At 39.2% G+C, this 24,371-nt stretch overlaps 1 protein-coding gene across 2 annotated transcripts in view; it reads right to left on the bottom strand.

The window, feature by feature from the left end:
* METAP1D (methionyl aminopeptidase type 1D, mitochondrial) overlaps positions 1 to 17,310 on the bottom strand; it is a 45,041-nt gene extending 27,731 nt beyond the window's left edge. The window contains exon 1 of one of the 2 annotated variants that reach the window (XM_042040940.1): positions 17,213 to 17,310. In XM_042040940.1, the coding sequence (XP_041896874.1) occupies positions 17,213 to 17,261 (49 nt within the window). In that variant the 5' untranslated portion in view covers positions 17,262 to 17,310. Of the gene's footprint in view, positions 1 to 16,486; positions 17,096 to 17,212 lie in introns of those variants that run through there. The other variant, XM_042040941.1, reaches the window with a different exon arrangement.
* Positions 17,311 to 24,371: the final 7,061 nt, after the last annotated feature.

Here is a 24,371-nt window from a genome sequence, read left to right as displayed (position 1 = left end):
TATGATCTGGTCTAGACTAACAGACTAAAATGATGAATCAGTGCCTTCTGGAATCGTGCTGTGCTTCTAATTCATTATTCAGTCAAACTTAGGGCCAACAAAATAGCTGTTCTGCAAGTTGGTAAACTGGGAAACCACAGAGAATCAGAACCCCTTCTATTTACAGGAAGGATGACAGCCTAAGGGTACTTCATCCCAATAATAACAACATTCAAGTACCAGTGCCCAGGTCATGACAAGCCATGACCCTCCCCACAGCTCCTTCAGGAAGCTGGCTCGATGCCACCTTTTATCAGCAGCAACTGACAGTACAACTTTAACAAACAAGAAGAAAAAATTAGTATTACATCCTTAAAACCTCCTTTGACCAGTTGAGCAGTTCTGTATATATACACAACACAGAGTTACACCAAGGCAGTATAAGAAATAAATTAACTGAGTAAAATTCTGATATCATTAAACAGTACTTCCCCCTTTTATTATAGGATTTAAAAAATAAAGAGTACAATCTAACTATAGCTGAGACATATTCATTAATATACCAAAGGAAATGAATTGTCTATTACAGAACACGGGATCAGGCTGCACAGACTTAACTTTGGGAACAGGACACTGCAGTTCTCCAATAGAGCCTTCCATCCTAATGTTATTTCTGCTACATTTTCTCTCTCTGATAGAAAAACAGAAGAGGAAAATAAAAAGACAGTGTTGTCTAAAGCAATATCTCCACAAAATGAGACAAGTCCAGTACAAAAGCTGGACAAAGCAATATTAAGGGTTTCAATCACAGTTACTATCAAGGGAATTTAGGCTCCAGATCACAGCATCTGGCAAGTTTCAACTTCTCTGACTAGCAGTAGAAACATTCCTCTTATGTTACTGCATTCCTTTATTGAGTAAATTAATCTATCATAAAGTGAATAAATTAGAATGAGAAACATATCTGCTCAGGCTTCCATATTTAAATACATTTTCCAAGCACTTTCTATCTATCTTTAGATTTTTTAAAAGCTCAGAGAAATTGCTTTTGCTTGAAAGATTGGTTATTGTATTAATTATTTTGATTTTGTAGGGAAGTAACAGCTATTGGAACAAGTTAGTTTAAAAAATAGCAGTTGTTCCAGATTAAAATAATAAGCTATTCAAACAGTCCTTACACACAGCACAATACCAAATCTTGTTGTTTGTATGCACCCACCCACAGCTCTAACATTCATTGAATCCTACTGGGTTAAAATCTTTTCAGGTGCTCTGTGAAACAACTGTTTTTCACCTGGCATATTTATGTCCTATATACATGCCTGACACAGTATTAAATGTTAAAAAAAATTCTACTTTAACCTCTTAAATTTCCACCTGAAATGGAAAAAATATGTCTGGATCACCATAAAAAACATTTCCCACCCTTTTAGTAGGCAAGCAACACTGCTCAAATAAGAGTAATCTTTGTGTAGGAAATTTAGGAATGCTCCTGAACATTGTATGAAGATGTTTTGTGTAGCTTGACACATGGGAAGAGAAAAAGTATTTGGTCTTTTTCCTGCAATAAGTATTTTGAATACACCTGCAGCCAAATCTCTAAGGACACATGATGATTTCTGAATCATAGGTCAGTCTTATCCCAAAATTAAGAAAAAAAGTGCACATGGCTAGCAACTTTGGGATGAATACCTTCATAAAGTAAGATTACATTACTACTCATTTGGTAAAATTGACAGCTAGTAGTAATTCTTGCCTTGTGTTAAAAGTTATTAATTACTTGTATTGTCCTGTTTTCACATGAAAACACAAGTTATGTTAGGACAGTAAGTCTTTACTGAGAAAACACATACGTGTCCCTTGCTAGAGTGATGAGTCTAAGGTTGGGGAATTACATTCTCTAATCCAGATTTCAAAATATATGAGCAGAGAGGTCTAAGAGTTTAGACCTTTTTCTGCTAAACTGCTGTGGCAGCGGTAGAAATAAGCTCTTATTTTTATTTCAAGAAAATGCTCTGCACAAGGAAGATGTTCTAATCAAGAGCTTGCTGCAGATAACTTGTAGCATCCTGATTAAAACATTTATTTTTAAACCTGTCAGTCATTACTATGTGCTATTAATGTGTAACTTGGAAGCTTATTCATAAATATGTGACATTTGGGTCACGGAATGAATTATAATGACAGAATTATGGATCAAATTTGGAAGAGTACAATATAATGTTTGGGAGATGTTTTAAATTATTTTTAAACACCTTTCACTTATCTCCTCGGTTAACATTTACAAAGACCTCTTTTTAGCATAAAAATCCCTGTTTATCAAACAGTGATACAGGAAGAAGTTGTTTACATTTTCAGAAGTACCAACATACATCACTTATGACAAAAAACCAAGCACTCCATAAGAAATGCTCAATCACTGTCAATCATACACACTAAAATATACATAAACCAAAGCATGTGGTATGAAATGTATTAGATTCAAACTGAACACAGAATTACAACTACAACAAACAAAACCCAAATAATTACTAGTGACTCACAGGCCAATTTACACATCTCACCAAACTATTGGAAAGGTAGGTAACCATAGAAACCTGTCAGCCTAAATTCAGTACTTTAAAATTTGTATTTAGTTTAAAATGCTGACAATTCTGTTTCTATTTGACAAAATCTGTATTTTTAAAGGCTACAGTTTCTGCTTTGGTACTTAAATAAATGCTTAAAATGATTTCATCTCTTGGTTACTAATAATTTTATTTTTGATATATTTTTTATATTTGATTTTACCCAAGTAAAAATTGCAGTTTACTGTCGGTAATATAAAATGTTAATACATTTTAATATTGCAAATTAATTTCTAACATTTCTTTAATGACTGAAATCAAATAACAATATAAAACAAACACTTCTGCACTTACTATTAAATGTTTTGCATATAGACTTTTTAAAGCTGCACACTAGCAGAAAAAAGAAATTACTCAAATTAACTGTTAAAGCTGAAATGCTAATAGCCTTTTCAACTTATAGTTCTTTTTCACTGACAATTGCCATTTGCATGGCTTAAAATTTAATACTATCATTAGTACTAATGTCCTATATTTTACTTCATAATCTAAATGAGTAAAATATTATTTTTGTAGTTCACTGGCTCTTATACTTAGGCTATAATGTTCAGTGTGTATTTCATTATGTAGATGAGCAATGGATGTTGTCTAACATGATTTAAATGGGTCAACAGTATTTTCCTACTCACATTAATCATCCAGACAGCCACACACACAAAAAAATAGCCTTGAAAACTAACCTAGGAAATCTCTTTTTATCACTGACTCTTCCCACCACTCCAACAACAGCAGACACATGCTCCAGGAGACGGGAGCCTCGGAAACTGGGAAGTCAAGGCTGGGCGCTGCTCCCCTGGCCAGTGCACAGCTCCCGGCGCTGCCGGCCCCGTTCCCTGGGCTGCCCGCGGCCCCGTGCCAAGAATGATTCTCGTCCTGCGAAGTTCAATGGGAGCTGTGTGTTGACAAACTGAGCAAATCTGAATCGGCAAAATTCATTCTTGGCACGGGGACACACAACTGTGCTGAATGCAAAGGCGCGCTGCCTGCTCCGCTGCGCTGGCAGCCGGCTTCTTCTGGCATAAACACACTTGTTAGAGCTCCCACTAAAGTCAAAGGACACAGGATGAGGCCATTTATTGCCAATTGTTTATAAAACACATCAAAATTAAGGGTTCTATTCTCAAGCAATGTAACTACCATCTACGGCCCACTTCATATATGGCATATTGCAAATAAAATGCCAATTTATAAATAACATAGCCCTTCTGCAGAAATGGAAGCTGTTCTAATAAATGCTAAAGGAAAGAACATAAGTATAAAACAGGCAGAAAGTAACAGGATGATTGTGTACCAAACATTCAGACTCATTTATTAAAAAAATACATTATTAAGCTAAAAAAAAAACAAACCAAAACAAAAAACCCAAATCTAATTTCTGAACTATTTTCACGAGGTTATTCACTCACTTTGTACAGTTTATTGGACTATTCCACTGTCTGATTTTCTAAGCTAGATAAAGAAAGGAGTCTTTGCAAGAAATTAGGTCTCAAACTCCTTTTCCTAGACTGAAAAGTCTTTTCCTTTTTTCACACAGTCTTTTCTGCACAGATAGTAAATCTATAAGAAGAAATAAATGTTTTGCTTTCCACAAGATGAAGATAATCTAACTTGCCAGCTAAATATGACAGGCACTTCTCCTGAACATACTTAGCTACCTTGTCTGCAAAACTGGGCAGTAATCTATGAAATTCTCTATGGGGATGTCCACTTAATCAATTACTAATTTGTAAACTCAACTCAGAACTTTTAGATTCAGTCAATTACACGCCAAGAATCCTGCTGCACATTTTTTTCACATGGAAAATGTGAAGTCTGTTTCAATCTACATGCATGCCCTACTGAAAAGTGATGTGCCTGTGAATTTGAGTTTTACAGCCCTGGCCACAACTTTATAAACGTCAAGGCTCCTGATGTTTTCTGCATTCAGTAGGCAAAGAGCTACAACAAAGTTGATTCTGACATGGCTGTTCCCCTAGCAATGGCACAGTCATTGGAAGCGTTATGCCCATGCCTGGGCCATGCTTGCTCATCCTGCAGTGGTTGGTAGTCCATTCTCACTGCTTGTCACATCAGACAGGACATGAGAAAACCGCTGCCTTTCCCCAGCCACCCCAGCTGATTGTTTTCATCTGGTTGAACTTTCAGCTGCCAACATCCCACCAACCCATTTGCAACATCCATCTGGTTCCCACAGATGGGGATACTGTTGCAGCAAGCCCTGCCAAAGTCTGTCCACCAGCTACATCATTCTGTATCTGATTTTCTGAATCAGCTTTTACAGAAGAGTTATTTGGACAGAACAGCATTCAAATGAACAAAAACAAGACTGTCTTTATCAAGCAGATTTTAGAAACAGTCACTTCTGCAATCTTTGGTTTGCTCTGCAATTAAATTTTTGCCAGAAAACATGTATTAGTTAAGAAGAGTACTCTACAACTCAAAACTAACAGACAACATAATGGTACTACTCAGAAAGCTGCTGGGACAGAGCTATAACAGCAAAATAATTCTTGCTGGTACAACTTGATCTTTTTGAGCAACCGGAAGAGAACTATTCTCATGAGCTGAGCTTCTGCTGATTTAGCAGGGTATGTCAGAGCATGAACAAATCTTTGTAAACCCAGACAAGACCCACTACTTTATTTACTTCTTTAAAGAACACACATTTCTGCCATGACTCATAGGAATTATGTTAATAGTAATCAGTGCAGAACAACCAGAAATGGGTTGGAGAGGTGAGACCTGCCTAGCCACCCCACAGATGTTAGCTCAAAAAGCACATGGCAATGACATTAAGCCTTGTCATCACCTACCATTTCATTCACAAGGCATGGATGTGACTTGATGCTCAGATCTGAACAAATGACTGTGGGCAACACTTCCTCTCAGCGTCAAACCAGCATGTCTTTGCGAGAAGCCTATCCACTTTGTCCAGTGGAAAAGTCTACTCAACAAGTCTAGATGAGTTTACAAGCACACTCAAGAGCTGAGAAGTCAAGCAGAATACAAGCAGATCTGCAGTGACTGCACCATTTCTTACATAAAGCATCTCCGTTTTACAAGGAAGTAAGCTAGGAGTTCACTGTTGCTTTTGTCCAACTCCATCTTCACCTGTGTCTATCAGAAAATCTGAGACTCAACAGCTAGAATTCATGTGAGCAACAAACTTGTCATTTTCTTTCAATGTTATGCCACATCTGGTGACTTTCAGATTTAAAAAATACATAAGGCAGGACTGAATTTAAATTTATGTACAAGAAAGCATGAAACAGATAATCTGAGAAGTGTACACATTTCTGTAGAGAACATCTGATACGCTGTAAGTATTAACATACAAATTTAGATCATGTTCATTACTGCAATAGTTCTTCATGGTTCAAAATGAGCTTGATCTAAAATGAAACATAGCTTTAAACAGGTTTTAACAATGAATACCTGAAAATAAACATCTTTAAAATGTGAAAGCTAGAGACTTTATAGAGCTGGTTAGAGTGGCTGGATATTTATAATCTAAACTCAAAAGACAACAGTGCGACTTTCAAAAACACTCATGGAAGTTTTCTCAGGCTGCACACTACAGAGTATGTCTGCCAAAAGACCTCCAAGGAACTCTGAAGAGCCCTTTATTCTCCTTTCTAAGGCTTCCATGCAGCAAGGCAGCTTGTTGAACACTTGGTTTTCAACATTCTCCTTTTTCTTCAGAAATTAAGAAGGGAAAGACATTACAGATTTGGAAAGGACATAATGTCTAAAAGGATAACGAACAAACTTTCCATACTTTGTTTCTATGTCATAAAACATTTCCAGTGTTTTTCACTCAACTAATTTTTTCAATATGAAGTATCTTGAGGGAATTAAAAAAAAATAAATTCAAACTTCCCTTGTACTCCAAGGAACAGCCAGTTATCATGCAGATAAAGCCCTTTGCCAATGAACAGTTCAGTTGGTAACATTTACCAATCATTTCTCCTAGATAATTTTAGAAACATAGCAATATAATATAATAACTATGACAAAATAGAGAATTCTGACACTTCTTATTATACTAAACATAGCCACATACTATATTTTCCTGCCTGAATTGCATCCAATAAACTACAAGACCTTACTCTGTGGTATGCAAATTTTCATGCATACTCTCCTGCATTTTACTCCTACAGTTAAAACATGCACTACTCTGGTTACATGACACATCTTATGAAGTGAAGGAGACTGCAGTTAAGTAATTATATATGACTGTGAATCTATTAAAGATGAGGCATTTGTTTCTTTCCCATCTCTAACCCAATGCAGCAAACCCAGACTGGGGCTAAAGGGAATATTTAATTATCCAAATTGGACAGACTACATGGTGCTGATACATAACAAACAATGCGCAGTTGTTTTCAACTTGTGACTTGACAAAACCGGGGAATTTGATAGCAAGACTTTTATTTAGAAAGTAAGTTCATTATCAGTTTGTTTCAGCTTCCTACATGGGAGTCCACACTGCCACTAGAGGATGCTTACAAAAACCAATGCTCAAAAAGCTTGAAGAACAGTGAACCAAGAGGTCACAGCTAGGGAGGTGTGCTCTCAAGCACAGGGCAGCTTTGTCCCTCCTGTTGTTGGGCAGTGTTCTTGCCTGCCTGCCAGCCACTTCACTGTGACATTTTTGCAGAAGCACCCTGCAGAAAAGCACCATACTGTGCAGCACTGGCTGGCAATGTGCGTCTGGGGCAGGAGGTTTCTCAGGGAAGGAGTGCCATGGAAGCCCCAAAGTGAGGGATCGGTAGATGAAGGGCTAAGGAAACCTGTGTCGTGTGGCCACTGAGCAGAGGAACATAGCTTTGATGGCAACTGCAGACACAGACGTAAAGGTCAGGGAGAGAAAGTGTAAGTGTCAGAAGAAGCATTTGGAGAAACAAAAAAAGGCAGAAAATGTGGGAATTTGGCAATCAAAACACAAGTCATAAAAAGAGGGTAAAAAATGACCAACTGAGAAGAAACCCTTATAAAAAGCCCATGATTTTAATGTTTTTAAACAGTTCCTTTCAAAAAATCTTGAGTCTGTTTTCACTCTAGATAACACCGAAGGCCAGTGGTATGACCTCAACTGGTGAACAAAAACTATAAGTGACTTTTCCTAAATGGAAACTAGAACTTGACTTCATACCATGCCTTCATACTTAGTGAGTTATAAATTGCTTTAAATACTGGCAGGCAAACAGCCATTATGCACTCAAGAGCTCATACATAATAATACTTAGCATTTTTATAGAGCTTTTCATCTTCAAAGTGCTTTACAAACAACTCATTAATCTCAACCAATGCACCTGCAAGGTAGATAAATATCTGCATTGTAGGTGGACAAAGACACACAAATTTCAGTGACTCATGCAAAGCCACGCACACTACCAGCACCAAATATCCCTAGCTCCTGGCTCCTAGTCCATATAGGACCTGAGCCCCACTCTGTGTTGACATCATACCTTCTCTTCAGCCACACAGCCATAGGAGAACTTGTTTTACTGTGAGGCAGTGGCAGAGTGGCAGTCTAGCTGGAGACCCTCCCTTTTCCAAAGCTGGTAAGTTCCCAAAGACTGCTAGCTCCCACCAGGATCACCAACTCCAGGAAGTGGGAAGTCCATGAGATGCCAAAGTGAGATTCACAACATAGATTCTCGAACTGATTCACCACCAAGCAGTGAGCTGGAAAAGCCTCTGCACTGGCAGAAGCCTTTGCCTCTCTCCCTATTTATTTCTAACTGCTGCATAGACTCCAAAGCAGGAGATCCCTGCAAGTCAGACAACAGAACCCTGAAGCCTGTGGCCTCTGAGTACTGCCACAATTCAAGGAAACAGCTTTACTCCTCTGGTGTTCTCTAACTGTTAAAAACTTGTAATGAAATTTTGACTTCAAGAACGATAATTCTCTTCCCTATTGGTGACTGAAAAAAAAAATCTTAATGTGACTATATTGCATGATAATACTTTTAACTTTTTTGAGTTTTAAAAATATATGATATCATTATTTTTTTAAACCTCGGAAATACCAGGAATGTCAAACTTGAAGCAGATGAGAAACGTGGAAGGTGTGAACAATACAATACCTGTGCTGTGCTACAGCAGACTTTATACTCCTTTACACAGAGAAAATGAATAATGACCTTTTAGTAATGACATCTTTATTTCAGATGTTTATTAGTCACTAGATTTAAATAAATAAATAAATTTGAGAATCCTTATCTGTTCAGTCTTCACATTTGTGAAACCAAAGCTTAGTAAGTTCTCCAGCCACTGTAGTTCCTCCCTGGGTAAACAGCTCATGTTTAAAAATGTAAGTCAGTCAGACAAACTGTTATAATAACAGAAAAACAAACCCCACTTTTTCTTAAGATATCAAAGAAAAAAGTCTTTCTACAAGTAATGGTACAACGTGCTAAGCAAACATGAGCAGTAAAAGATAAATGAATGGCAAAAATGTATGAAGCTAAAAGAGCTCTGCCAGTCTGCCCAGTTGACCTGGGTATAAAAGATAGAATAAGAAGAAAGAAGCAGCCTTTAATTACTCTTCCCCACCTTACTGTTTTAAACTTATAAAGAAAAAAAAATAACAAGGCCACATAATCTGAAACAACATGAAGAAACAACTCCTGATCACTAAGCAGAAACTACAAGTTCCCCACATTTAGAAGACATTTAAGCTTATTATTTCATCGATTTAAAGTGAGCTTGTCTGACTGCCAACACCACGCTTTTAAAAAAAATGTGTCAAATCTACAACTCCCAATGGAAACAAAGGCATATAAGAGCAAACTAAAAATAAAACATACAGGAAATGCAATTAAATTTAATTACATTGAACACTAACATTCATTCTGCAATCATAAAAAAGTCTAAAAACATTTTCTAAATTAAAAAATCCACCATAATATTCTACAGCTAAGATACTATGCAATCTTTATATAAGGCAGTTTTTCTTGCAGAACAAAACAGATTAAAGAGCAGCATACAAGAACAAAATTAAAATATGCAATTGTATCCACTAAACTCTGGAAGCCTAAAAATGATAATGCAGTAAAAAAACACCCAACATCATAACAGTACTGCTGCAACATTTGTTGTTATTTTGTTTAATAACGCGTCACTTCATTTGTACGCAGTAATGAAGAGATGTCACAGCAACTTCTGTCTCTGAGTGCTCTATTCTTTCCTGCTTCTGTTTTCAGGGTAGGTTAAAAAGAATCTTTTCTCCTAATCATCAGCAAACCAGTACCAGATTTCACTTGTGGTAAAGTATGCTACCCAGCAGTACAAGGCAATGCTACATAAGAACAGCAAAGAAAATTAAAAAAGCAAGAGGCATGGTCTGAATACAGTTTTCTTTCAATTCCCTTGGGAATCATGGTTCTATAGGTCTTGAATTCCCAGGCAGAGGGGATCATGTTCATCAGTTATGGCAGCTCCTCTGGGCCTAAGTCCAGGTAGACTGCTTGTCTAAACTTGATGAAATATAGGCGCCATCAGGTAACAGCAGTGGTCAGGGGGACTCCAGAAATGTGTAACTGAAAACTAAAAAATGAAATTAAAACAAGGCTGCAGTTAAACAGCCTCTTTCTACAGGATGCAATAACTGTAAGGCAGAGAGTTTACAACATATAGATTGCTCCTTATATACATTCTCCTGCCTTTTCACATAGATAATATGAAAGTTGGATCGGGCAGACAAGCATATTTTAACAAACATTGATTTTAAATAGAAATGCTTACAAAAGAAACCACTGTGACAAATATACATGGCTTGAATAGACAAAACATTAAAAAAAAAGTCAATGCCCTGTAACCCACTCTCTGTCCCACAACATTACTTCAAAATATTTTCAAATTAAATTTTAATGCTAATAAGTATTGCTAGATCAACAGCACTGGGATGTGGTGTCTAGAAGCACTGCAAGCTACACATGATGGCACATCACCATGTCAAACTGCCAAAGAGAAGAAGAGGCAACAAGACTCTCACCAGATGTGCATTTTGAAGTGCTATAGGAATGTGCTTGTTTGGGAGTGAAGAAGGAAGGAGGAACCAAAAAAAAGGGGAATTATTCAATCCGCAGTTGATAAGATCATTTTAACTGGGTGTCCTACAGATGGTTTTAGCACAGAAAAGGTCTTTTCAGACTGCATACATGATCAAGCACTACTTTGAAATCACAGATTGCACTGGACCAGCAGGACTGTCACAGAAGAATGCTCAAAAGCTCCTAAGATTTTGCTTAAATTTACTCCTGATTCACAACTGTCACAATCAGAATCATGTCTGCTATATCCGAATATCATGGAAAGGAAAACCAGCTTAGATTTCATGACACAGACCTCCACTGTGGTTTTAGAACCATAACAGGTTCAAAACCAGAAGTAGCTTGTCTTCAAGGTGACTTCAGCCAAAATTCACATCTCTTCAAAATAAAAAAAAGAAAATACCATGACAACATAGAAATATTTTTTGGTAGCCTCAACCTTACACTCCAACTATAGCTATACATAGTAAGCCACACAAGAAATGAGGGTAAGTGTGCCAGACTGGCTCAATAGGGTTTCTCCTGCATAGCTAAAAAACACCCACGACACACAAAGCCCAAACTTTACAGATATGTGGTATGTTGTTTTTATGTGCACCTAAAATTCAGCTTCTAGTCTAGGTAGGGTAATTCAGTGCAAAAACTTGAGCAAAAGAAATTCTATATCTAAATCTAGACAGCCACTTTACCTATGTCCACTGCTAAAGTGCATTTGCCTGGTAACTTAGGAGCAGCAGGCACTAGGGCAGGCTCAGGCTCTGTTTCATCCTGCTGATGCTGTGCTGCCACAAAACTCTCCAGAAATTACTCCCTTGGTGCTAGAGTTTCTCCATCCATCAGCTACTGCTCACGATTTCAGCCCCTTCTGTCTGCCTTAGCTATCTGCACTGTGAACTCTCAGAGCCAGAAAAATTGTTTTACTGTATGTTCACAGGACATTTGATCCTGTGATTTTAGGGAGTGAAGCTACCTGCTCTAAAATACAAGGTAATTCACTATTTGAGGTCCAGAATTTCTTTAGGAAGGATTCAATCCTTCATTCTTTCTCCTCAAATGCTATATATTACTCTGAACAAGCTTAGAGACCACCAGAGATTTGTCATATACTCTACCACTATTCTTGATGCTTTAAGTAACAGAACATGCAAGGACCAAGTAGCCAGACACATCACAGTTTGATCGTGCACATAGGCTTGGCAGGGTCATCTTCCAGCATAGATTTTAGGAGCCTGTATTTTTGTTGCCTTTAATTTTACCTCTAAAGATTGTGAAGTGCTATCCTTCATTTCACTGATTTGCTGTATGAGTATAGAGGAGGTTAAATCAGTTATTTGGCTCTCTGCAGAACAACACTAAGCTTTGTGTTGGTTAACACTGCATTTGTGAGCCTGAAGAGTAGAAGACTGAAGAAACACCAAAAGGACAGAAAAAGTTTGCCACCTGTGCTGCCCAGAGGCAGCACTGAACTGCGTATCTTGAATTAAAATCACAGACTGACTTTCCATTTCAGACTTTCCACTCTGTTACAGGGTATTACGTTGAGCCTTTGCTTCTACATCTGCAGCCAGGTAAGGAAACGCCAGACAAGGACAACAGACTCTGGCAGGCAATGTAGAAGTTGTGCATGCAAACAGTCCTCGCTCACAGATATGCCCACATCCAACTGTGAAGACAGAAACAGCACTGTAAAATCCACTTTGGAAGCACAGCAGCAAGATAACTCCCTACGATGGGGCATCCCACTTTCTTGCTAGAGTCATTCCCAGAGCTTTCTGTTATTTTACTTCAGGATCAGTAGCCTATGCACAAAGCTGGACAATGACCCTTCAGCAAATCACCACACCAGGGCAGTGAGCTTCTGCAGATGGCGGAAAAGTGTCAGAGCTCTGTGATAGGAATGGAAAGAGGAAGTAGCTCTTTTCTGCTTAGGGGAAGCTCCAGGTGAGCTTTAAGGAAAATTCTGCAAAATGGAAAGTGATACATGCAAAATACATTTTCAAAGAAGGTCAATTTTGCCCGAAGGCTTACGGCTAGGCTTACTTTCCTTAATTTCTGGCATGTGAAAATGTACCTAATACATTTATCACAGACTAAACACTGGCAGATACAGGACACTGCCTGGGATCTGGGCACCCAAGATATAAGGCATGCAGAGCAGAGAAAGCATTTGCAAAAAGCTGAAACTAAGTACTCTTCAGGAACTTGTACTTAACTGTGTCTCTGTGTGGATTTTAGCTGTAACCACAATGGTGACGCCCCGGTGCCAGGTCAATGGGCACCTTCCTACAAAGGAGAAAAGACTTCTTAGTCTGAAATGAATGGCTACAAGAGTAGGTGTGGGTCAGTAAAGCTGTTGATGTGGCAGAAAATGTTGATCTTCAGCAGCTGTCCAGGACATCTGCTAATGACTTTCCTTCATTTAAAGGCAATCTTAGCTAATGCTGAGAAACCTAAGCTCACAGAGAAACCACACCCTACACATCCACCCACAGCCAGAAGTGATAGATCTTGTAAGAAAAAAACACAGTGTGCTGCCAACCATACATTACCTCTCAACTGAGAGAACAATTAAACACTTTATTGAAAGGGGAATATTTTTTCTCTCATGCCTCAAACCATGAAAGTGCATGTCTTCCCCAGAGCTGCTGCACAGTTGAAATGGGAATAATTCCCCGCCTGACTGATTATTTTCAAGACAGGGATGAAATTACCTTAGGATCATTAAAAAATGGTAAAAGTGTACTACAATCAAATGGTTTGAACTTCTACCATGCATCACTTGCAGCTCATAATGCTAATATTAAATTCTGGAGACATGAGTCTGTCTACAAATTAATGGAAAATGTGAATTAATATTTTCTACCAGCTAATTGCCTAACTCATATATTGCACAGTGCAGACAAGCACATTTGATCTTGAAAACTCTCTTGCACAAGTTCAAAATAACTTTTTCTCATTTGCCAAAAAACTTCAGAATTACAAGAAGTATTTAATTGTAAGTCCAGAATACCAGGAAACAGCCAAGTCTCCCCAAAACTGTTATCTGGATATTCTGTGGTTAATTTTTAAAAAAGCATTAGCTTAAAAGTACTGAAAGTTATTATAGGTGAGGATTAATTGTTTGAGTTGTACATTTCTGAATTTCTTTAAGAGTGAGGAAAGTACAGACGAAGAGATACTTCTACCATTTGAATATTAATAGTGCTAAGAAGACTTTTATGATTCATTCTTAACACAAGAGTAGTATGTAGTAAGCTGAAATTTGTGGTTTAATATTCTTATCAAAGAGCAAGCTACAACAATTAAAAAAAAAGAAATACAACTCCTGTTTCACAATGCACCATCAGAAGGAAACTCTGATTCAGTAGCATATGGCAGTAAAAAAATCTGAAATGCATACTTTGATTTCAGGAAAAAAAAAGAAAATCACCTAATTTTGAGTCCTTTCACTTCCCCTTAGAAATACTGAAAAGTTTGAATTTTGTAAAACCATGAGCATTACCAAGGTCTGCAGATTAAAAAAATGCAAGAAATGAACTGTATCAGAAATACTGCTCAGTAAAAGATTCAGTAAAGCAGGTACTTTATTTATTGAATCACTTCCCAGATGGAGACCCCTTAGCACACTTTTGTACAGTAACACGCAGAGTTCAACATAAAATGGCAATTTAAAAGTTGATTACCAGTTTTACCATCCTAAATAGCAAAGCCATGTCTGACCAGAAAGAAAAACTACGTAAAATGACACGTCTGCACTCTAGCTAGAGCACATGAACCAGATCACTTCATATTGCCTTAGTCTCTTGCTACACCATCTTTTATTAGTCCAACTAAAGTTTCTAGCTTGTGTAATGCTTCAGAATAGTTTGATGATTTTCATAGAAATACCCTGCTGGAGAAGAGTTTATTATTCCTTTAATATATTCAATTTCAGCTAACCTAACTATGAAGTATAGACAATACTCAACCATGCATTACTGACAAGGCTTGTGAACCAAACTTGTGACCTACATGGCCCAAATAAGAAAAAAAAAAAAGAAAACAAACCAGACCCCAAGTAATTTCTGATGAGATTCACCACTTCTGGGCAAACCTGAAAGTGTGAGGCTTTGAAGTTGTACTGCAACAGAATGAACTCCAGCTATGTCCCCATTCTTTTATTTAAAAAAAAAAAAAACTAGACCCAAAAAAAAAAAAAAGAAGGTTTAAAACCCCATTTAGGTATTTCCTCCTCATTTTACTAACAGAGGGGAAAGAGTAACAGTCTTAGAAAAATTTTGAAAACAAACATCTCTAAAAGGCTCTGTAGTAGTAAAAGAAGAAACATCTCACAACATCTCACATTCTGTGGTGCTGGAGACAGCAACAGCTTCGAGCCAGGTGCAGTTTGTGAACTACTAGCAGGTTTCCCACCGAGGAGCCTGCGGATGAATTCCCAGTTCCGCAAGGGGCTGAACGAGGCAGCTCAGCCCCTTACCAAGCAAACAGCCAGCCTGGGAACACAAACTACATATCCAAGGGATGTATCACACCCCGTCAGTCTCTACTGACCTGACTTTAAAAACCCGGCCCACAGTAAGTCACACAGACTATTACAGCATACTTATTCATCGTTAAGGAAGCAAGATCAGAAATCACTTATATCAGTATTTATCACAATAAGTAACTCATTTTACATGGGATGTCTTCTCATCAATTATTTCCCTGGGGCTCTAAGCCCTGAAATTTCATTACAAGAAATTAGGGGCTTCTATTCTACAATACTTTACCTGTATGAAATAAATAGATCTGTAAGAGATTACTATGCTTTAAATCATCTAAGATAGAACTGTAGATATAAATGCAGTTCTTTCATGTCTTCTACTTTATTACCAATAAAGTATCACAGATGCAATTATTATAACACCTGAAACTGTGATAATATCTAATTAGACCGTTTACAAGCCAGTGAACCAGCACACAATCCATACTATTTCTAACTACAAACTGTGACAGTGACTTGATGTGTCTGTGTTCTGGATGTTTCCTAGTTTTCTTTTACAAAACAGCAAATTTAATTCACACTTCTATGCATCACCTGTAAAATTATTTTTGAATACTTTTCAAGAAAAGGTGACAGCTAAAATGCAGTTCAATCCACGGCTAGTCCACTCTGAAATGTAGCATTCCAGCATGCAGAATTTCACAAAGGTTTGTGGAAACCACTCACACCCTAAAAGAGCTGTGTGCCTTCTTTTGGGGTTGAAAATGTTTGAATTCTGACACTAGCAAGGCAGAAACTATTCAAATAATTTCCCCATATGACTACTGAAAAGTACTTTTGAACTTCCTAATATGTTTCAGTCATAATTTTCTTTTTTTTCTTTTTATAATAAAGAGCTTTTTTTAGGCTAGCCTAAGTCCTTCTGATACGTGGAGGAAGCATTTAACACATATACAAACTTCCAAGATCTCTCCTGCTCCAATGGACTTATGTAAAAACAATTCCATAATAAAGAAAACTTTCATCATTTATAAAAACACATCAGCTATATTAAAACAAACAAACAAACACACACAAGAGGCTATAAAAAAGTAATTTCGTTCAATTTAGGTAGAACAGATATCCTTAGGTGAACAGAAACCCAATTTAAATTACTTTCGTCTTTCAGTATTTGCAAATTAAATTATACTGAACTGTCCAATTCGGAGAAAATCGGATTTAGTTTAATCAGTCTTGTCTTAACTATGACAGTTTAGCTTTCTCAAGTCTCTGTAAAAGCATATCCCCTAGGGAAGCTCAACAAGATTGATGCCTGAAGGGAAGGTAGGAAGGCTTACCAAATTTTATTCGCTTGGTTCTTTTAACTGGATGACAGACATTGGGTTTTTAAGTGCGCATGGGGCTGAAGACGGATGTAGAATATGGGCACATAACCTTCGCTTGTGAAAGGTTATGTGGCAGAAAAAGTGCTTTTCAGAGAACCTCAGGGCACGGGGGACAACGGGCCCTGAAAAGCCATTACACCGACGGGCATGCCAGCAGGTTAAGAAGTTCTGCAGTTGAACGGGTTGGCAGAAGAAACACGTATACTTATGTTAGATTACTTCAGCAGCAGAAATCACCACAGCAAAACTCAAGCAAAACACTCCCGCAGCTCCACCGCACCGCGGGGGCCCCGGGACGGCGGGAGCTGCCGTGTGCCGGCCCCACGCCGAGCACACCGCCGGGGGAACACGCCGGCGAACACACCGCCGGGCGAGCACACCGCCGGGAACACGCCTTCACAGAAGCCGAGACTTGACAGCTGCGGCCGCTGCTGCGAGGTCCCGCCGCCACACGCCGCCCCCCGCCCGGACGCCTTCGCGCGCCCCGGCCGGCGGAGCGCTCTCTCGCAGCCCTCGGCATGCGCGGCGGGACCTTTCGCTCCTCGATTTCAAAGCGAGCGCCAACTGAGCAGCGGCGCGGCGGCGGCCGGCGAGAAGGGCAGAGCGGCGGCCGGCGAGAAGGGCAGAGCGGCGGCCGGGCTGGGCCCGCGCCTCACCCCGGCGGCGGCGCGCACTCACCTCCGCTCCGCAGCGCGCGGGCGGCTCTGGGCGCCGCCATGCTGCCCATGTGAGGCTGTCACGTGGTCGTGTGTGGCGGCGGGCCGGGAGCGCCCCCTTCCCGCCCTCGGCCGGCGCGAGCGTGGGTGTGAGGGCGGCGGGGCCGGATCGGCGGCGAGGCCGGCTCGGCGGCGGGGCCGGCTCGGCGGCGGGGCCGGATCGGCGGCCAGCCCGTAGCGCACTGCGCCGTGCCGTGCCGTGCCGTTCCGTGCCGCGCCGTGCCGCGCCATGCCGCGCCGTGCCGTTCCGTTCCGTGCCGCGCCGTGCCGCGCCATGCCGTGCCGTTCCGTGCCGTTCCGTGCCGGGCCGCGCCGTGCCCGCCCGCTGCCCGCAGCTCCTTGGTGCCCGGAGGTGCTGCTGGCTGCCCTTCTGGACGGCCCCCATCCCGCTCAGCTCGACAACATCCCTAGCGGGATTGGTGACTGCACCTTCCGCCAGCGGCAGACATGGCAGTGAGACAGAACTGCCGAAAGTGGGACTCGGGCCCATGAGTGCTGGAGTTACCTCATAATTTCTTTCCATTAAAAATTAATCAAAACCCAACCAACTAACCAAGTAAGCAAGCAAGCAAACACCACCACCCTCCCCCGCAACTTGTACTTTTGTGAATAAAATACTCACTAGTCTTTATGAGCTAAGAAGGGATCTAATTAATGCAAAGAAATGCCTCGAAGGCAGGTGCCAAGAGGATGGTGCCAGACCTTTTCCAGTGGTGCCAAGTGACAGGATGAGGAGCAATGGCCATAAACTAAAATACAAGTTTCACCTCAACATGAGGAAGAGCTCTATGTGGAGGGTGGCAAAGCACTGGAGCAGGCTGCCCAGGGAAGGGTTGGAGTCTTCCTCTGGAGACATTCATAACCCACCTGGATGCATTCCAAAATGTAGAAGTTATACAAATATCCTTACATCCTCACACACGTAACAATCTTTGTATCCTTACATACGTGCATGTGTACACACACAGCGGTAACCTGTGGGATAAGTAAGTAAATTGTCAAATGAGAACAGAGGCTGTTTAGCTCCAGATTTATTTACCTCCTGGTAGAGCCATTAGTAGTTCTTATCTTCCGACGTACAAGTTTTATGATTCAGTTAAGAAGAATAGACTCAAAGCCCAAGGCAGATGGGAATGCTGAGCATAGTTACCTACAGGTACTTCGGAAAAAGCCCCCAGAAAGTATGAATTTAGAAGTTACACTTCAAGCATTTCTGATTTTAAGGAACAAATTTCAAGCATTCTCTGATTAAAAAAAAAAAAAAAAAGCTGTGATCCTCTTAGACTTTGCTAGTAAAAGTGGACCTCTTAATCAGCTGCCAGAACATGACAGGCAGCCTATCATACAGCTTATATCCAGACCACACAATAGTTTAAAGATCAATACAATACCTGGCACTGCCTCCAAAAAATAAAACATTCCACTTCTTATAGACACATTCTGCATGAACTGACATATTTCATCATCATTATTCAGTGAGGGGAAAATGATAAGATTTTGACAGAAATAAAGATATAGAAATAAACGTAGAGAAAGCGTTGCTAAGCTGATCAGTTACACCTCATGAGCACCATTACCCACTGCTCACTGGTGAGAGGTATGCACACGTTTCATTCGCAGGGCCAAAATGTGCATGTCTTTACTTTGTTCTTAATTCTACAGTGTAGTATGGTCTTTCAGGAGTTCAAATTGCATTAGGCATCATTTTATCCTCTTTTGTATCTTGGCAAGGCTTTAGGAATCCAGACACTCAACCACTAGTTCTATAACAACAATGTGCAGTGTAAAGCAATCACACATTCTGCTGCTTGGCCTAAGCAACTATATATATATTCTCGAGTGGGTGTGCTTGTGTGTGCTTAAAGAGAACAGCACACTTCACATGAAAGCATCCATGTATGATAAGTAATTCCTCATGTTTTCCTCAACTGTCAACTAAAGGAGAGAAACTGAGAGGTCTAAGGTAGCCTAGTCTCACCTTTCTTATTTGAGTCAGCAAGTATTTCCTACTCAGTGGAATGAGGCCACTGTTAGAGAAGATGAAGTGAGTGCTTGGCTTTTGTCTGCAGCTAAAAGACCCAAATTCCTTATAGTAACAGCCTGAAAATTGGTTGATGGCATAAAAAAATAGAGGCAATTCCAGTTATGCTGCTACCACCTTTGTAATTAACTTGTCCTTAAGTGTCAGGCTATTTCACAAATATTTGTAGGTATTAGCTAGTGGTTAGATTGGACCAATTATTTTTGCATGCCAGAAAACAAGAGGGGATCAATCAAATTATGATCAATTACATTTCAAGTGAACTATGTAATTTTTGCAGTCTCTGGATGAATCTTAAATCTAACAACAGTCATTATTCAGTAGTGTCTAATTTATGCTTTTACTAAGAAATATAAACAAAGCATATAGTTTTTCAGACCTTTATAGCAGTAAAATGGGGATGAATATCTCTGAAAAGAGATATACCAGATCCCAACACAGCAAACCTGAAAAAATCATACTCTACTGTGTTCAAGTTCTGTCATCAAAAGAAAATCCATCACTTTTTTCCTCATGTGTATAATTGTCTTTTGGTTACGTTTGACATATCCCTTGAAATGTTTAAGATGGACAGTGATGTCTCAAGCTGTTATGAGCTTCAGGTTGAGAGGCAGCTTTGGAGAAACCACTTTTCAGCCCAGGGTTTATTCAACACGTCTGTGTGAAAGACTCTCCTTGAAGAATGCTTTGTATCCCATCTCACTTACATTGGTTCTGTCAAACCATTGTGCTGTTAAAGCCACCAAGCACTAAATGTAGAACCTCAACTTTATTTCCTCCCAAAATTGGCATATTAAAATAAGCAAAAGTGTACTAAAGAAGACACAAAGATAAGTTTTTACATGCAAGTTTCAAAGCAGTCTTGTAACAGCCTGTAAGACAACAGTTACATCTTATATACACAGGAAATCTTACATAGAGCAATATAGAAACACACTTCTAGTTGAAGTGTAGCAGCTGGATACTTCTGAGGTTAGGCTTAGACTTCCCTATTTAAAATTGTCTTGAAAGATTATTTAGTTCCACCGCAGCTTTTGCTGATGAGGCTGGTGCTGTTTGGGTCCTTGCTCTAATGACAAATAGGTGTTCTTTTTTTCAGCACTGATGTTCATCTGATCCAGGGGGAGACAGTTTGGACCCCTGAACTTGCAAAAACCCAGAAACCTCCTACATCAGTGATACAAATATATATAACCAGGGAAAGCTACACCAAATAGAACTTGCATCACAGCTCTAGGGAAAGAAAAACGACATATTTAGAGGTCCCTATCATACTAAATTCATTCTAGGCAAAGATTTTCTCTTTTCCATGAAACTATGAAGTTTTAAAACATGAACACCCCATATAGCTCAGAGAAAAGCCTACCTAGAAGAAAGGGAAGCATCTAAAAATAGCAGCTATTGAACATGGAACACCTTGCTTATTGCCCTACCATTTAGAAACAAAAAAAAGGATGTCAAGCTCTTCCCATTGATCTAGATTTTCTTTACGTTTTATCTCTTCAGCTCAAACTGTGCAACAACCACAAATGGAGCACATACCTCCTGTGTGAGGAATGTTTACAGCATTACATGTCCTTTATTTACTAAAGAAAGAAGCTAGTGCTACTCTCAGAAAAAAAAACCAGTGCACACACAGTACTGCTCCTGCTATATAGATTTTTTGTAAAGGCAAAGAGGGAATTCTGAATCCTCTTCCCAAGGCTTTGTCTTCATTGTGTTGTTACCTGAGATTCCTCCAATTTGGGTTCGAGCCTTATATGCGAAATGAGCTTTCAAGAAGCAAAGTAGGACATTTTCTTCGCCCTTTTCTCTCTGCCTCTAGTCTAGAGAATTAAAAATATTTTGAACATGGAAATCTGAAAACTGTTAGATTAACGATCCTTTGTGCCATTCTAGATCTAAAAGGAAGCTCAGATGCACAGTGTGTAATCTTGTTTCTTGCAATGTGTGTTACTGAAGGCTTTAGCTCAAGGAACAAAGAACCTGGTAAGCATGCATGTATTTGAATGAGTAGCTATGAGTAGAAACTCTTATTTGTATTATTTTTTCTTTTTACATTGTAAAAAAGATGAGTGATAGGGAGGCAAGCTCATTCCTACAATTTTCCCACCAGTTATAAGCCAGTATGATGGCAGATAGCATGCCCTGCCTGAGCTGAACTTACATCTATTTGTATTGCTTTGTGTAATCGCCTTCCATTTTTACTGGCTGCACTAAATTTTTAGCCTCACAATTCCAAATATTGTCGCTGGTGTGGTTAACTGCCTTTTGTAAATGAAATGTTTTAATAGAAAGAACTCTGTTAGATTGAAATCTTTCTGATCATTGGAGAAAAGAGCTAGCAGTATAAACCAGCTGAAATTACTGACAACATGGGGGAAAATATTTCCAATTACTTTAGGCTTTTTTTTTTTTTCCCAGAAAATGGAAATATCTGCAACACATATTTGCATATGAGATACAGATGTTAATATTTTACTATGCTGTCTTTTTTCAAGTCCAAGTTATCCTAGCAAGCAATGTTTCACAAAGCAGTAGCATTATAGAATCATTTTAAATTTGAAAGCTGAAAATCCAAGGTTTTATACTATAGGCTTACCAATGTAACAGGTATTTCTAGTTCTAACAGTTTGATACTGAAGAAACCAGGTCAGAACTGACACTGCGAGGAAAGATAAAATGGCAAAATATGCAACATAAGATTTTCAAGCTTTCTAGTGTCTGACAGTCATCAAATACGATAAAGGAGAAGCATAAAGAGCAACAAAGTCTCAGTGAGAGACAAAAAAAGGAATTGAAAAAATCTATGTAAGCACACACAAATCCTTCATACAGACATTATGGGCTGCTTACCCTCCTGCTGACATTGCAGAGAGAGACAATAGGTCAGTCTTGAATTGCCTAAACTGCCACATAGCAGCTTTGTATGTTGGTTCGTAGGAGGCAAAGACATTTGCTGCCCAAGACACTTCCAGCAACACACAGATCTTTATTCCCCCAACTACAGCAGTTAGTGTCCTTCAAATCCTGCAGCTTCTGGTAGTTTGCTTCCTCAGTTCTGAAGCTATAGGCATTCTGCTGTATTTCTTGAGATTATTAGTTTTTGAGCAAGAAGTTGTTTCTTAGTATCTGCAGTAGGTAACTTTTATGTTTCAAAATACCTGAAAGGGAACAGTTTGACCCAGGTTTCTGAACACAAAACACTTTTCAGAGCTTTATTTACCTCTTAGGACAAAATCATGTATTAGCACCATTGACAATAGCTTTACATTGGAAAAAAACCACGTGTCTGCCAATTGAACTAAATTCACTCTTTTAGATACCCTACTGAATTTTCTTGAAGTAGATTCACTGTTGCTGTGGCTGGATTTGTAAGTGATAGATAGATACCAGAAGCATCTACAATGAAAAACTTTACAAATATACTTACAGATCTTATGCACATTCTGAAAAGAATATTCAAATGTAAAAAACTCTCTAAAATGCTTTATCAGTATGTTGTGCAAAGTTTCACTTGAAATTTGAGTGAAGTGACTGAAGAATCTGGATTTTACCAAAATGCAGAAAAAAAGTCACATAAACCTATTATTAGTAAGACTATAATTAGTGTTTGCTTTAAGTTTCTGTTAGCTAGTAATAACTGAAAAGAACAATAGCAGCTTAAGAAACCTAGGATAACAGATTAAGTATTTGAACAAAAATATTTTTAATCCAGGATTACTTTAGCATCACATTGTGCCCAGAATAGGAAAGGGCTCCAATAGCATTCAGCTTCAGCTATCCAATTCTCATGCTCCCAACATCTACAGTGAAAGAGTTGCTACTAAGCCTCAGTGTTAATTTGTCAGCTCACAAATCCACACAATTGAACCCCTCCAGTATCTACTTGCAATTCCATACAGACAGCTGCTAGTAGCTCACAGGTCTTCTCACCATGCAAAAGTCAAACAACACGAGTAGTGTAATACACCACAAAGTATTTGTTTAAATATAGTAGGAGGTTCCTGTTCTTAGTTACATTAATACAAACATTACACAAAACTTATTAAACTTTTATAAATAGTATTAAACTTTTTATTTCACAGTATGACTCACTAAACAACTGGAGTTGCTGCTGTGTGTACTTCTGAGACTAGCATCCTGAAGCTCACTTGTAGGTGAAATTTATCCTGTCGAAAATCATGAACAAAATACCTGGACTGGCAAGCTAGGACTTCATGTAGTAGAATCCTAAGATCTGGGTATTTAGTCAATTCCACCATGAATGCATAGTCTCTAAAATGTTAGCTTGAACAGATGCACCCCAGAAGCCTACTGAAGGAAACTGGCATATGCCCCCCCAAGCAGTGTCAGAAGAGCTGTTGCAGTTTTCTAGCTGTCCAACAAGATTATTGCCTCCCTCTCTTTGCCAAGGGATAGTCCAGACTGTTAAGACCACTTCAGGCAAAGTCAGCAGCGCTAGTTTAATTTGCTGATGAAGATTGCTTCAGATAATTGACTTAATTTACTGTAATGGATTAGTGTGTACTCACACGGTCTTTCCTGGCAGCTGAGCTGCAGAAGCTGTAATCTGCTGCAGGATGGAAGGATTCAAAGTTTCTAGCCTCTAAGAGGCTGTTTATTCCCATTTTTCCTGCCAAGCAGTTTTGCAGTTCACAGGCACATCCCAACATCTGAGAATATTCCCAAGACCATACTGGAATGAGAAACCACTAAAGGAACTGGAAGCACTAGTTCAAACTCTTTCAACTGTGTCAGCATAAAAAGAAAAAAAAAATTCTGGTGCGTTATGAAAAAATATATCTGCCCTCCTCACTGCGTGAGAGAAGTTTCACTATTTGTGAATCGCAAAAGAAAATTGTGATTAAGGAAAGCAATTCTGTGCTTTCTGGCTCAGTAATTTCTAAGTGGGCAAACAGCCCATTAGGCAGTGTTTCTTCTTGTCACTCCTACAGTTCCTTAAATGGCTTAAGATCAGGGAGTGTTAGTGCAGGCTGCCCCAGAAGCACCGCAAGTATCCTGGATCTCTATGCAGGAACCAAATTTAAGCACAATTCTTCAGTTCATCTTTCCCACT

This window comes from Corvus kubaryi, unplaced genomic scaffold, assembly GCF_017639235.1.
Source record: "Corvus kubaryi isolate FWS band 111438036 unplaced genomic scaffold, C.kubaryi_AGA036_p1.0 37396, whole genome shotgun sequence".
Taxonomy (NCBI): domain Eukaryota; kingdom Metazoa; phylum Chordata; class Aves; order Passeriformes; family Corvidae; genus Corvus; species Corvus kubaryi.
Note: the sequence above shows the minus strand (reverse complement) of the source record. Positions and strands in the feature narration are given on the sequence as shown.